Genomic DNA, 13,778 nt, shown 5'->3' on the forward strand with positions numbered 1-13,778 from the left:
AGTTTGAGAAACTGCAAACACAGTTATGATGAGCTACTCATGTACAAAGGTCACAGTGCTGCTTCTTTCAACACAAGCCATATCGATCAATGTGTTAGGTCAATAGATGGAGAGCATGTGGTCTTTTGTGGCTGATAGAATGCATTTACACTAAGAAAGAAACCTGTTCTAATGTGTTTTTGACAACCTCTTGGAATGGCAACATTTGGATAAGATCTTCTTTGGAGACTCCTCTGATTTCCCTGTGATTTTGATTTAGTTTTGGATCAAAAATTCCCATAAGGTACTGTAACTGTCACTCACCTCACAGGACTGAATGCAGTGAATCTGCTCCGGATTCGGATGCCACTTCAACATCCCAGTGCAGACAATACTCTACAAAAGATTAAAAAAAATGGAAAATGACAGTCAACTTGTCACACTGTAATCATGATCTATTTTATGTACATGTATATTTAAACCAAAAAATGTGATTTGTCACTATTGAATGAGTTCTTTCAACATGTTTCATAAGAGGAAACTTGAAAAATAGGTTTCTATCTACTTGTGTTGTATTTAGACTTTTGCTGAAATCTAATAATATCTAACTTAATTTTAGAAATCAAAAAAAGCAGATATGATGCCTAAAAATTATATAGCAAATTAATATCCAATAGCTGCGGCTTACCAAAAAGAGAGTTGCTCTTTCCCTCCTGTCTTTTCGATTTGGACAAATATTTCATTGATTTGACGTTTTCTCAGAACTGGAAAGTTGACCTGTTTTCTAAAGCAGAATTTCTGAAAAGAAACTCGCTTATCTCTTATTCATCTACCTCCTACTGTGACCTTTCCTCCATCATTCTTACCCAATCTGCAATACTTTGGAAAACATTCCTGGAAAGCAGGGGTGCTGATGTATCTTTATAAACAACGTGAGTCTGACACCTTCAGAGGCGTCATGCTTGATGTGTGGCATTTTAAGCGTCTTTTATAAAAACAACGCACTGTAATCATTACTCTCCCAAGCTGATATGACAGTGAGAGACAGAATCAACACTTTCGCAGAGTGGTTTCAACAATAAGGCAAGTTGAGCCTGGTTTTGGAGCAACAATCAAGGAAACTCAATCCAACTTATCACTCTGATGTGCCAATAATGCGATTCCAAATTCACGTCCAAAGTCTCGAAGCTCCTCTGCCAAATAACCCCCCCCTCAAAAAAAAAGATCAGAAACGTGAGCGGTTTTACATTTGGTAGATGTCAAACACACCTCGTGTCATGATGTGTGGAACTGGAAAAAACACATTTCATTTCAGTCTCAGAAAATCGCTGCCATCACTGAGGGTCAACATTACACTTATAAGACTGCTTGCAAAATCTTTCTGTTTGGGGTTTAAAATAGTGTTCAAGAGCTATTTGGTCCTTAGTGTGTACACATATCTCCATATATTAAAAGCTGAAATACAAAAATGCTACAGTGATAAGTGTAGAAAGTAGGGTTGGGTGATGTCGACCAATTTGGCTTCGTACCATGTCTAATGTGAAACATCACGATGGACGATGGCATCGTCGTCATAGGCGGCGGTGAATTAAATATTTATAAATAATTAATTAATTCATAATGAATTAATTATTTGTAGCCCACCGTTTCAACTACCTGACCCGCATGGTCTTTGTTTTACCCATAACCAAATCATAAATAAATAAAGAGAAGTTACACACAAATTACCACCAGTCAATCACTTTTTCCGCGGGACTCTGGCATGAATAGGCAGAGTGATCTGTGTCGTTATAATGGTGTCGACAAACTTGGTTGGTAAAAAAGGTGCACAACCAACAGGAACCAACCAACAGTATCTGAGGTTTTCACTAAAATTATTAAGTACAAGCGTGAAAGCGAAAGATTGAAGCAGTGTACTGACACTGTGACACATTACCTGATAGATTTAAAAGACATAAGAGTCATTAGATAGAGACAAGATTAATCAAATATCACGTTTACCAAATATAGTGAGATGCGATCCAGCGGCACATCCTTGATAAACTGTCCAACGTACACTGCTCTCACGGCTTTTGTACTCAAAGCACCCACTGACTTCTGAAGCTCAGAAGCACGCATACACTGCATCTTATGACAGAGTGTGTGTGCGTTTGTGTGTGTGTGGTCACATGATGTACGTTTTCAGTGGTATAGTGTGGACGGAGATCTTTTCAGAAATGCTGGCTGAAACGCCAGTGTGGACGTGGATCGTTTTCATTTTAAAATGCCATTTTAAAAGTAAGACGTATTAGTGTAAACAGGGCCGTGTGTATTTTTCGTGAGCGGGTTGCTGCTGCGACAGGAGCGGGCCGGAGGATCGCGGTGCCGGCTCAGCATCGTGATGTCTATCAGCCATCAGTGATGACATCGTCTATCGACTCAATCCTAGTAGAAAAATGGAAATCAAAGGAACTATTCTCTCAGACTTTAAAATAACAATAAACAGACAGATAATAAATAATAACTTGATAATAATGTTATAATGAAGAATTGTGAAGATAATAATGAATTATTAAAAAAAAAAACCTGTTTTGAATATAATTATATATATATATATGACTTTTGTGGAGTAATGTAAATAAACATACATCAACATGACATACACTAATGCAACTTGTGTTTTTTTACTGCATTTGCAACTTATTGTCAGATATGGCTTATTTTTCAGAAAATATAGTAGTAAAAATGTAATAATTAGGTTTTAAAGAGAATACACAAAGTATTGGTTAAAGCAATGGAACCACCAAAGATATCAAACAAACTTTGCAAACTGGCTCCTCCACCTTACCTGAACTTTGCTTGGAACCATCCAGTGCTCTACTGTATCAGCGCTGGAGCCATTGGCTAAAACCACAGGGTCACTCAAGGGCACAATGCATGTTGGGTAACAGGCTGCACCTGCCATGACACAAAGAGAGCTTTGCTTTAACCATCATTTGCATCTGTTGAATTTATTCATGCGAGCACATGAACAGCCAAGCTTCGGACTAGTCATCCATAGTCGAACAGCTTGGCAGGTTGGCACTCCAAAATATCCTCCTGCATGCAACCGACTGTGGTCCAGTATGTCTAGACCACTTAATAGGAAAGATAAATGCAGTGGCCTAAATATTAGGCGTGCAACAATACAGACTTCTCACGGTTCTGTTCGGTTTTGGCTTAGAGACACGGGTTCGGTATGGTTGGGTATATGATATGTTCAGTAAAGGTCTGTCAAATCAAAACAGTAGTTTCACTGAAAAAATATAATCAAATGTAACAGTGTATCTTTGCTGTGTAAATTAAATAAAGGTAACCAATATTGAACTAGTATGTAGCTATTCATTCAAGAGCAGAGTGGGTGATTTCATTATCTTTTGTTATTTAATTAAAACTAATTAAATAAGAATAAGGAATGAGATGTTTTTATATTAAGATGCACCACAATAACAAGAGTACAGACAACACAATTTCTTGAATGCTTACGTTTCAAGGTATAATCAATTGAATGCTTGTCAAGTCAGGCAGATGGACAATAATTGTTCATAAATGAGTTTTACCTTTCGAAGCAAGACCTAATTTGCTCATTATAACTTTTATTCACTTGGTCAGATGAGGCATTTCTCCTGCATGTTGCGTGAGCTCTGGTTTTGGGCCTCTGGACCCACATACACTGACATGCACATCACTTTCGTTTTAACGTGAAAGCGTCTCTAACTTTAGTGCTCACTGATAGACATTTACTAGTGGGGAGCAAGTATGGACATACATTCTAACATGCACAGAGCCAGTTCAAAGTGTAATTAAGCAAGGGATTAGGTTTTAATGCAAAACCAAAGCAAAAAAAGGAAATTTCCCCATGCGTATTGAACTGTGGGGATGGTTCAAAACAGTTCAATATTATATTAAATATTGCGGCATTCCTACTAAATATACTAATATATTTTAAAATGCAATACAAAAAACTGCCCTTGATTAATATTGACAACTTTAGTAAATATGAGCAAAGAAGTCTGTGAAAAAATGGCTTTATTGTTTCACATTTGGCTCAAAGTGTTACCTAGAAAAAATTAGCTCTCACTGAAAAAAAAACAATTGCAAATTAGTAGTTTTATACAAAAAGACAACAACAAATATATTTGTTCAAATATACGTGTGCCACAATTAAGTGAAGTTTATTTATAAACTAATTTTGAGAGGTTCTCGTGCATATGATGATCACTGCTGGTCCCGCATTAGCTAACGCATGATTCACCAATCAGATAATTCCTAACTCAATATAAATAACCAGAGTTTCTTACTTCATTTATCTTCACCTTGAAGAATCCCCCCTTCCACCCCAACTCCCCCTTCTTTCCCTTTACAGGGCGGCACGGCGGTCCAGTGGTTGGTTCTAAGTCCCTTACAGGCCAGCTGACGTTTCTGTAGTTTCTGAGTTTACATGTTTCTGAGTTTACATGTTCTCCCCGTGCTCGCGTGGGTTTCCCCCGGGTTCTCCGGTTTCCTCCCACAGTCCAAAAACATGTGTCATAAGTAAATTGACCATTCTAAATTAGCATTATAGTCGAGCTCTTAACCAGCAGTATATCTTTACATAGCAATCCCTAATTTGTCATTAGCCCTAAATAAGGGGGGAGTTCTCGAGACCTACCTCAATTCAAACTTCCCTCTTGCCCTGCAAACAGGAGGGAGCCCCGGGCTCGAGGATCTTATGAGGTCAGAGCTCTTTCCAGGGACAGCATGCCAAACTCGCTTTATAATCAATGATCAATTGGCATTTATAATAAAATAGCAAGAGCACTATCATATTTAAGTAATTCCAGTCAACTGGAAGTGTTATGAGTTAGTCTGCATGAGAATTAAGATTAAGTGGGCAAAAAAAGAGATGCTGGAGAAGTCAGTTAGATCTTGGGTTTAGAAAGTCTCCAAAATTACAATTCAAGTCCCCAACATCACAAATTGTTTGGAAGAAATTTACAAAAACATCCTCTACTTTCATCCAAAAACAACTCCTTTTTTAATACTAGTGCAAATGTACATAAGATTAACCAATAAAGCCATTTTTTCCAGCATTCTTTGCTCATATTTACAAAGGGTGCCAATTTAACTGGAGGGCACTGTACAGTATGTGTTCAGACAAACAACCGAGATCTATGCTTTCTTAGAAGTTTGAGTATGAGTCATATTTTAAAAGGAAAACTTTGCGAATTTTCCTGCCAGCTGAAATCCTCACCCACGTCAAAGCCTTCATCACAGCTGTATTCCACCAGGTTTACTTCAGGAGGAGCCTGGCATGATCCCACTATCTTCTTACACATAGTGAAGTCCTCAGTCCATCTGCCATCTTTGGTGCATCTAATGCTGGGCTGTAGGGGAAATCATATATATATACATATACATATACATATATATATATATATATATATATATATATATATATATATATATATATATATATATATATATATATATATATATATATATATATATATATATATATATACACACACACACACACACATGAATGAATTTGAAACTTTAAATGTAGAGTTTATGAATGCACAGACAGAGGAAACCTAAGTGCTATATTACCTTTTCTGTTGGATCGGAACATTGTAGTGTGCAGACACTATCAAAGTCAAAATTGTTGGTGCAGGAGTACATGCCTTCAAACATTGGTGGCAGAGGAGGGCATGTGACGGGTGAACAGCTCCCCTTCTGCCACGTCCCACCCTCCAAACACTCCAACCTCAGAAACTTCCTGAACAAAACAAGGCATTAGCATGAAGGAGGGGTTATAGTTTCATGCAGACAACTATACAATATACTGCCTGAGCCATTACTTTGTGCATCTCTGACTTTCACATTAGAAGCGATAGTTCATCTAAAATGAAAATCTACTCAACATTTACTCACCAGATTTAAAACATTTATGAGGTCAAAGTTTTAAAATCTTTTTTTCTAATGTACCTTGTATGGTCAAGAAAAACTACAGTATTCAGACAGGATTCTCGCTGGCGTTTTGAGACGGCTTATGAAACTGTTGAAAATGAAACAATAAATTCTTATGGTTCAGTGAATTACAGGCTTAAAGAGCCCCTATTTTGTATTACAAAAGGTCATATTTTAATTTGGGGGTCTCCAACAACAGGCTGATATGCATGCAAGGTCAAAAAACACATTCATTCTCTTTTAATATGCATTTATTTTTACCTAATTATCCCAACAACTCCCATATGATTTGTTCAGAGATTCATTTGCATTCATTTTCACTCACTTAGTGCTGTGTTACACAATGCATAGAAGATAATTTTCAAAAACCTCTAATATGAGCTCTTTAAGTTTAATTTGTATATATTCCTTATTAGAAGTGGGAATCTTTAGGGACTTCATGATTCTGGAAGTCACAATGCATTTCTAAAGTTCATAGCATTCAAATTTCTTCAGCTGTGCAAATACATCTTTCCAACATTACATTTTAACTTCAATTTTTGTTTTTGCTTGTGATTGTGGAATTGTGATTTTTGTAGGACAGTACTGCCTTTTTAAAAATAATTTATTTTATTAACAAAATTATATTCAGTATGGACAAGTTCTGAACGCATCATGCAAGTCTCTCTTGTAAGAGATTTTAAATCTCAATGAGACTTCCTGGTTAAATAATGGTAAAGTAAAAACATTGAAATGCCAGATTACATAGAGCTATTATAAGGAACAAAAATTTCTTCAATTTTTTATTTATTACATTTATTTATATATACAGTTAAACTCAGAATTATTAGCCCCCTTTGAATTCTTTTTTTCTGTTTTAAATATTTTCCAAATGATGTTTAACAGAGCAAGGACATTTTCACAGTATGTCTGATACTATGTTTTTCTTCTGGAGAAAGTCTTGTTTTATTTTGGCTAGAATAAAAGCAGTTTTTATTTAAAAAAAAAACATTTTATGGTCAAAATTATTAGCCCCTTTAAGCTATTTTATTTTTCGGTAGTCGACAGAACAAACCATAGTTATAAAATAACTTGCCTAATTACCCTAACCTGCCTAGTAAACCTTAATAAACCCAGTTAAGCCTTTAAATTTCACTTTAAGCTGTATAGAATTGTCTTGAAAAATATCTGATAAAATATTATGTACTGTCATCAACTGTCACGCATCAAAGATAAAATAAATCAGTTATTAGAAATGAGTTATTAAAACTATTATGTTTAGAAATTTGTTGAAAAAAAAATATTTCTGTTAAACAGAAGTTGGGGGAAAAAATAAACAGGGGGGCTAATAATTCTGACTTCAACTGTATATCTTTTACCCATTAGTTTTTTTTTGTAAGAAATATCTTCAAAGCTAAAATAGTTATATAAAATGATTTTTGGAAATAATATTTGAATTGCTTTTAGTTCCGAGCCAAAAAGGATTAGTTTTAAAACATAGTAGTTCACAATGTGTCATTCGTGCAACACAGTCCAGCAGTTCCCTTGCATTCAGTCTGCATTAAAATTCAAAAGCTTGTCCATTTTTGTTCAAATAAAGTGAATCTGCCACCATACGAACAAGTAACTGTCAATGCTAATTATTTTATTGTTTCTAGCTTGCACCCACGGAAGCCTGCATCATCATGATCTAATTTAAATACAGAATCTATTTGGTACTTTTGAGAATCGATAATGAATCATTACAATAAGAATCACGATGCATCGATTAATTGATTCTTTCTTTCAGAAAGAATCGCAATGCATTAAAGCATTTATTCTTTCTCCCACCCATTCTTATATTCTTCTGGTCTGAATTTTTGCACAACATGAATGCAGCAATTACTGCATTTCTTGAATGACATTCCCCTCCAGCCACATGTTTTTTTCATTTTTTTATTTACATCTAACCCATGTGACGAACCATCTGGTACAACTAAATAGCCAATAAATCCTGAGGAAATAAATTGGGGTGCCTTGTTCATTGAGAAAGATCATACGGAAGCACAGGCTAAAATTACCTTGATAATAGCATAACACCTCTCTTAAGGCCGCCATAAACCACTTGCCGAACCTTCATAATGAAATGCCTTTAGAACAAACATGCCAATGGTCTTAATAAACAGGATCATTTAAATGGCTTTATTAGATGCACTGGCTATCGCTTCTGGTATTAATGCCCAATTAAAAGCAGTTAAAAGACACTGAGGTATTTTACCAGCCATTTTAATAACTCATAAAGATGAAGCAGGTGCAAACGCTAGTCTCCTCAGATGTGCTAAAATATGCTACATGCTATAGCTTGATTGGATAGAATACCAAAACAACACGCCATCGGACCATTCATCAAAGAACACTGCTGACTCTATTGCTGAAAGATATTTGGAAACACATGGAGCGAGATTTTGATCTTATTAGAACCATGTGAGCAACCTAGACGCTGGAAACGCATATTTTCTCCTTCAAAATTTGTCAACACGGTAACCAAAGCTTAGAAATTAGTCAAAACCACACTGAATATAACTCACTTTCTGGGCTTTTTGTTGAGGGTGCCAGTGACATAATATCCTGGGTTGCATTTGAAGCGGCAAACAGTTCCCACGTCATGCCCGCCTCCTTGACACTGAGGAACTAGGAGTGTGGCATTTGGTAGGAAAGGTGGATCCGCACACTCAATCTTGCAGTAAGCTTCTGGGTATGACCACAGTCCATCCTCAAGACAAACCAATGTGTCACTCTCACCTGAAAAACAGATGGCAGGGCAAGTTTATTTATATAGCACATTTCATACACAATGGTAATTTAAAATACTTAACATAAATAAGAATAAAAGCAACATAAAATACAAGTATATGAAATAAAAACAATTAAGAATAAAAAAAAGAGATGACAAAAAGAAAGCTCCAGCAGTGTGTAATATAACCTTTAAGACCATCTGTAGCCCTGAAGTATCAGTTGTTGGCTCTTCAAAAGGTGAGAGGCCATACGGTGAACTGCAGCCAGTAAATGATTACTTGCGGTTGCATTTGTGCACATGTATAAGAGACAAAACATGACCCAAACGACCCAATATACTTACTTTGAAATTCCTTTTTTTAATTTTAAAATTAAGAGTAAAGAGTAATTGAAAGTAACTTTGCAGTGATACACTGATTGCAGATGCCATTATTCATACTATATGTATTTTTAACAAACTGAACACCAAATTTGGTCTATCTATATACTGTTTTTTTTAATAAATGATTAAGCCACATTAACTGTTTATTCTAATGATTTTTGATGGTAGGAATATGCATTACATCCGAAGTAGCATGTTGATATTCTGGGTTCATCTGCATGCCTGTAAGTAGAATACATTTTTAACAAACTCTATACAAAATTAGGTCCATGTATATCCTTTTTTTAATGCATTAAGCTATATTTAGCAAATATTATCCATTTTTAAAGGTAGAAAAGTGTGCTACATGCAATATTAGTGCATAGCATTGATATTCTGGGTTCATCTGCTTGCCAGTACGTAGAGTATACTTTTTAACAAACTGTATACCAAATATGGTCTATATACATCATTTTTTAATGCATTAAGCCACATTAATTGTTTAAGTTCTGTAATGTAATGCTTTAAATAGTCTAGCTCCTGTTTACCTACAAACAAACCAGCTCTTTAAGATCTCAAACCTCAGGGCTTCTTGTAGTACCAGAATAGCAAAGTCCACTAAAGGAGGTCAAGCGTTTTAATATATGGCTCCTAAACTTTGGAAAAGCCTTTCTGCTAATGTCCAAGGCTCAGACACACTTTCTCATTTCAAAACTATATTAAAGACTTACCTTTTGAGTAAAGCATATATACAATGTAGTGACACAATGGTGCAGTAGTTAGCACTGTCACCTCACAGCAAGAAGATCGCTGATTCGAGTCCCGGCTCGGTCAGTTCGCATTTATGTTTGGAGTTTGCCCAGTGTTGGCACGGGTTTCCTCCTGGTGTTCCGGTTTCCCCCACAGTCCAAAGACATGTGCTATAGGTGAATTGAATAAGCTATATTGGCCGCAGTGTTGGTGTGAATGCAAGTTTGTATGGGTGCCTCCCAGTGCTGGGTTGCAGCTGGAAGGGCATTAGCTTATTAAAACATATGGTGGAAAAGTCGGTGGTTCATTCTACTGTGGCAGCCCCTGACTAAGCCAAAGAGAAAATAAATAAATAAATGAATGAATGACTGAATATATACAATGCATCACCTAACTGTAGGATTTGTGAGTGTGCTCCATGCAGGTGAGTGGGCTTGACAAACCACCTGTAGGATATACTTGTCTTCTCTTTATGCACCAGGTACATTCTTAGAAATACTTCTATGTTTTATATGTTTGTTTCTATAGCTAAGGATGCTAGAGTGTGCTTTATGCAGGTGAGTGGGCTTGACAAACCACCTGTAAGACACACTCTTCCTGTCTTAATGCACCAGCCATTTAGTTATACTTCTATGTTTTGTATGTTTGTTTATATAGCACCTATTTTCATTTATAGCACTTCATTTTCAGATTGACATTAACATCTCTTGTTCAAACACATTATAAACAGCAGCTATGCTAATTAGTCAGTGTTGTTTTGCACTCATTCATTTGTCTGGCTTTACTGTGGTTCCAGCCCTATTTCCTGGCTGTGTAAATAGGAAAGAAGTGCTGAGCTGCAGGAAAACACAAGTGGAGATGTGAACATAGGAAACATTCAAGTAGACAAGAACAAGACTGAGTTTCATCCCATACTACAGAAGACCCCAGAGAGCAACTCATTTCAGATGTCTCATTTTAGGCAAGGTGGCTCAGGGGTCACAAGGGGCCACTCCTCAAATGATCTATAATGGTTTTAAATGCAAGGCTTTGATGGATCACTCCAATTTTTTTTTCACTTTGGCAGAGAGCAGTGCAGTCTGTGGTCAGTGGCTTCACTGGAAGGTCCAGGACATTGCATCACTGAATTGCTATGTGTATTGGTCTTGTTGTTGTAGTGTAGTGTTTTACAGTGATGGGCTGTAGTGTTCTTTTGGGAGGCCTTTTAAAATCTATTTATGAGTTGGTTTTAATTGGATATATACAAAAGTACTACAGTGATTTATGTATTTAGTGAGTTTTTTTATTATTATTAAAATTATGTTTTTGTAGGGCCGCGAGTACATGTATGTTGGAAAAAATGCAGCCATTTTAGGTATTGCTAAATTTAACCAGGACTACAAAGTAGACCGAAAAGTAAGATCTTAAAACTTTGCAAAGGAATCATTATATTTTATTGAGCAATAAAACTGCTTTAGAACTTTAAAAAATCTAATTAGTTATGTTACTATAATTGTTTGAGAGAGTGCAATATCAAACGGGCGCCGTCCCATTGGAACCATGTGCTCAAAAGGCCTTTCATAATGAAAACACGGCGATACTTCCCACCTGAGCTCGAAGAAACATTTTTTATTATTCAAAATGTCATATTACTACAAATAATATCAGATAGTACCTGCTTGAGATATGCATACACACCCAAAACACATAATCCCTAAAAGTGGTGAAATAAATCAATAAAGAATAAAAATGAATATAATCAAATGACAAAAACTGAAGAAGCATCAGCAGCTTAAAATAAAAGCAAATTCGCAATTACAGAGCTCACAATATTGGGTTACTCAGGTATAATTTAGAACTTATTCATATATGTAACAGTAAGATATGCTGAAAAATAAACACATTAAAGTGGTCCTATTTGTACACTAAATCTTACCAAGATGTGATTTTATAGGCAGTTTTTACACATTTTACACTTCTTGTTATGAAAATAAATGGGTCAAGGAAAATTTTTAGACATGTTGTGAAGCCTTTCCTAGACAGTTGAATATAACTTTCAAAAGATTTTTCAAAAAGTTAAAATGTTACCGCTGCTCGTAAACAGCACATGCCACAGTTTTTGAATTCCCAGCCTGCATTGCTCAATATGAAAGTGATTTCCATGTTACACGTTTAGGCAAGCTGGGCAAAATAAAATAAAATAAAATAAAATAAAATAAAATAAAATAAAATAAAATAAAATAAAATAAAATAAAATAAAATAAAATAAAATAAAATAAAATAAAATAAAATAAAATAAAATAAAATAAAATAAAATAAAATAAAATAAAATAAATAATGATATGATTTTCCATGCTGAAATCGGCTATTTTCTTAAAAGTAATCTATAAATACATTTTAAAATAAATACAACCTATAATATTATAATAATAGGGATGTTTAATCAAAATTCAATTTCAATCTTGATTTTGGCCTTCACAAATTGTATATATAATTTTGTTAAGCTATATAAGGTTATCATTTATATAACTTAACTCACAAAACCTGTTACAAAAGTACAGCTATTGACTTAAAATCTTACTAATTTACATATAAAAAAACTTAAAATCCTACAAAAACAGACATTTTCATGGCAAAGTAGCCCAAATACATAGCAGCCCAGTTTTCATCCTCACCTTGTAGTATTGCCGGGGCATTACAGGAAAAGGTGCACTGCTTGCCGAATGTAGTGCCCCAGGGACAGGAGAAGGAAGCAAAGTAGACATGAGACGGAGGAGGAGGACCACAATCCACCGGCTGACAGCTCACCACACGATCCCACACTCCATGCACACAAATCAGCTCCGCTTCCTTCTGAACAAACAGAGAAACACAACCACTTGTTAAGGTAAAGTAATAAAATCAAGTTAACTTTTCTAGTCATCTCAACTTGCATCAATCAAACCGACTAAAAATTTTGAGAGAAACTTTGTAACAATCGTTTACAATTTAGTTAAAACCTGATTAACTTATTAAAATAGGTTAAAGCAAGATAAAACTATTTGTTGTCTTGACTTTTTGTCATTAATTGTTTTACAGTGTATAGTTTGTAAAGCTGTATAAGACAGAATTTTATTTGACAGAGAAACACATGCTGTTTAATCGAGTTACACCACTAAAGCGAATAGATCATTTGATTTGTTTACATTCACAGCCTTTGGTATCCCGGTAAATCTGAACGCAATTCGACAAAAAGATGTGAACGTTATTTTAATGTTTATGCTCTGTATAATCTGAATAAACTAAGCCATGTGTGTTCCTGCTCTAATCTTTTGAAAATACTCAAGATGCTCTTTTGCTATTTATTACACTGCATTTTTTCAGTAATTCTCCTCAATAACTTAATCAAATCCTTCACAATAACAAACGGTAACGTGAGGATTTGGAAAATGTAGGTCACAAGACTTACAAAAGTAGGCCATGACCTTTCTTTTCATGTTTTCGAAATGTTTCTTGCTCCAAAAACAGTTGTGAAAAAGTCAAGCCACTGAATAAACATGATCTATATCTAATATCACCCCGAATTATCTTTGTTTGGACATGCGCAGATATAAATGAGCCTCCAGTTACAACAGACTTTCTGAAAAGCATGTTTACATGACCCGGTTTGACCAATATTCATAGAAATCTGAATAAGACAGCTGGCGTATGGCTGTATTAATCAGAATTATGGGTCATGTAAACATGTTTACCTGGAGCTTACATAACTGGAAAATGAGTAATCCAATTAAAACAGCAATATTCTTGTGCATAAACACAGATGTTTTTGAGACCTCTCTCCTTTTAAAATCTTTACAAAACGTCTCCACTTTTTATATTGGATTTGATTTGATTTTATATAGTGCTATTACATTTATGACTGATACTTGTTTGAGAAGAGAAAACAGGCAAAAGTTCAGACTTTCAATGACTAAAAACGCTAAAAAAATCTAATGAAAGTAAAAAC

The 13,778-nt window shown here is 35.2% G+C and overlaps 1 protein-coding gene across 2 annotated transcripts in view; it reads right to left on the reverse strand.

The window, feature by feature from the left end:
- The window catches only part of pappa2 (pappalysin 2), a 101,960-nt gene that overhangs the window by 21,867 nt on the left and 66,315 nt on the right, over positions 1-13,778 (reverse strand). Inside the window, exons 16-21 of one of the 2 annotated variants that reach the window (XM_056477998.1) lie at positions 12,469-12,643; positions 8,496-8,709; positions 5,590-5,758; positions 5,231-5,363; positions 2,807-2,916; positions 304-375 (exon numbers count right to left, since the gene is read on the reverse strand). In XM_056477998.1, coding sequence (XP_056333973.1) covers positions 304-375; positions 2,807-2,916; positions 5,231-5,363; positions 5,590-5,758; positions 8,496-8,709; positions 12,469-12,643 — 873 coding nt within the window. Of the gene's footprint in view, positions 1-303; positions 376-2,806; positions 2,917-5,230; positions 5,364-5,589; positions 5,759-8,495; positions 8,710-12,468; positions 12,647-13,778 lie in introns of both variants that reach the window. The other variant, XM_056477991.1, reaches the window with a different exon arrangement.

The sequence above is a fragment of the Danio aesculapii genome, chromosome 2, assembly GCF_903798145.1.
Source record: "Danio aesculapii chromosome 2, fDanAes4.1, whole genome shotgun sequence".
NCBI lineage: Eukaryota > Metazoa > Chordata > Actinopteri > Cypriniformes > Danionidae > Danio > Danio aesculapii.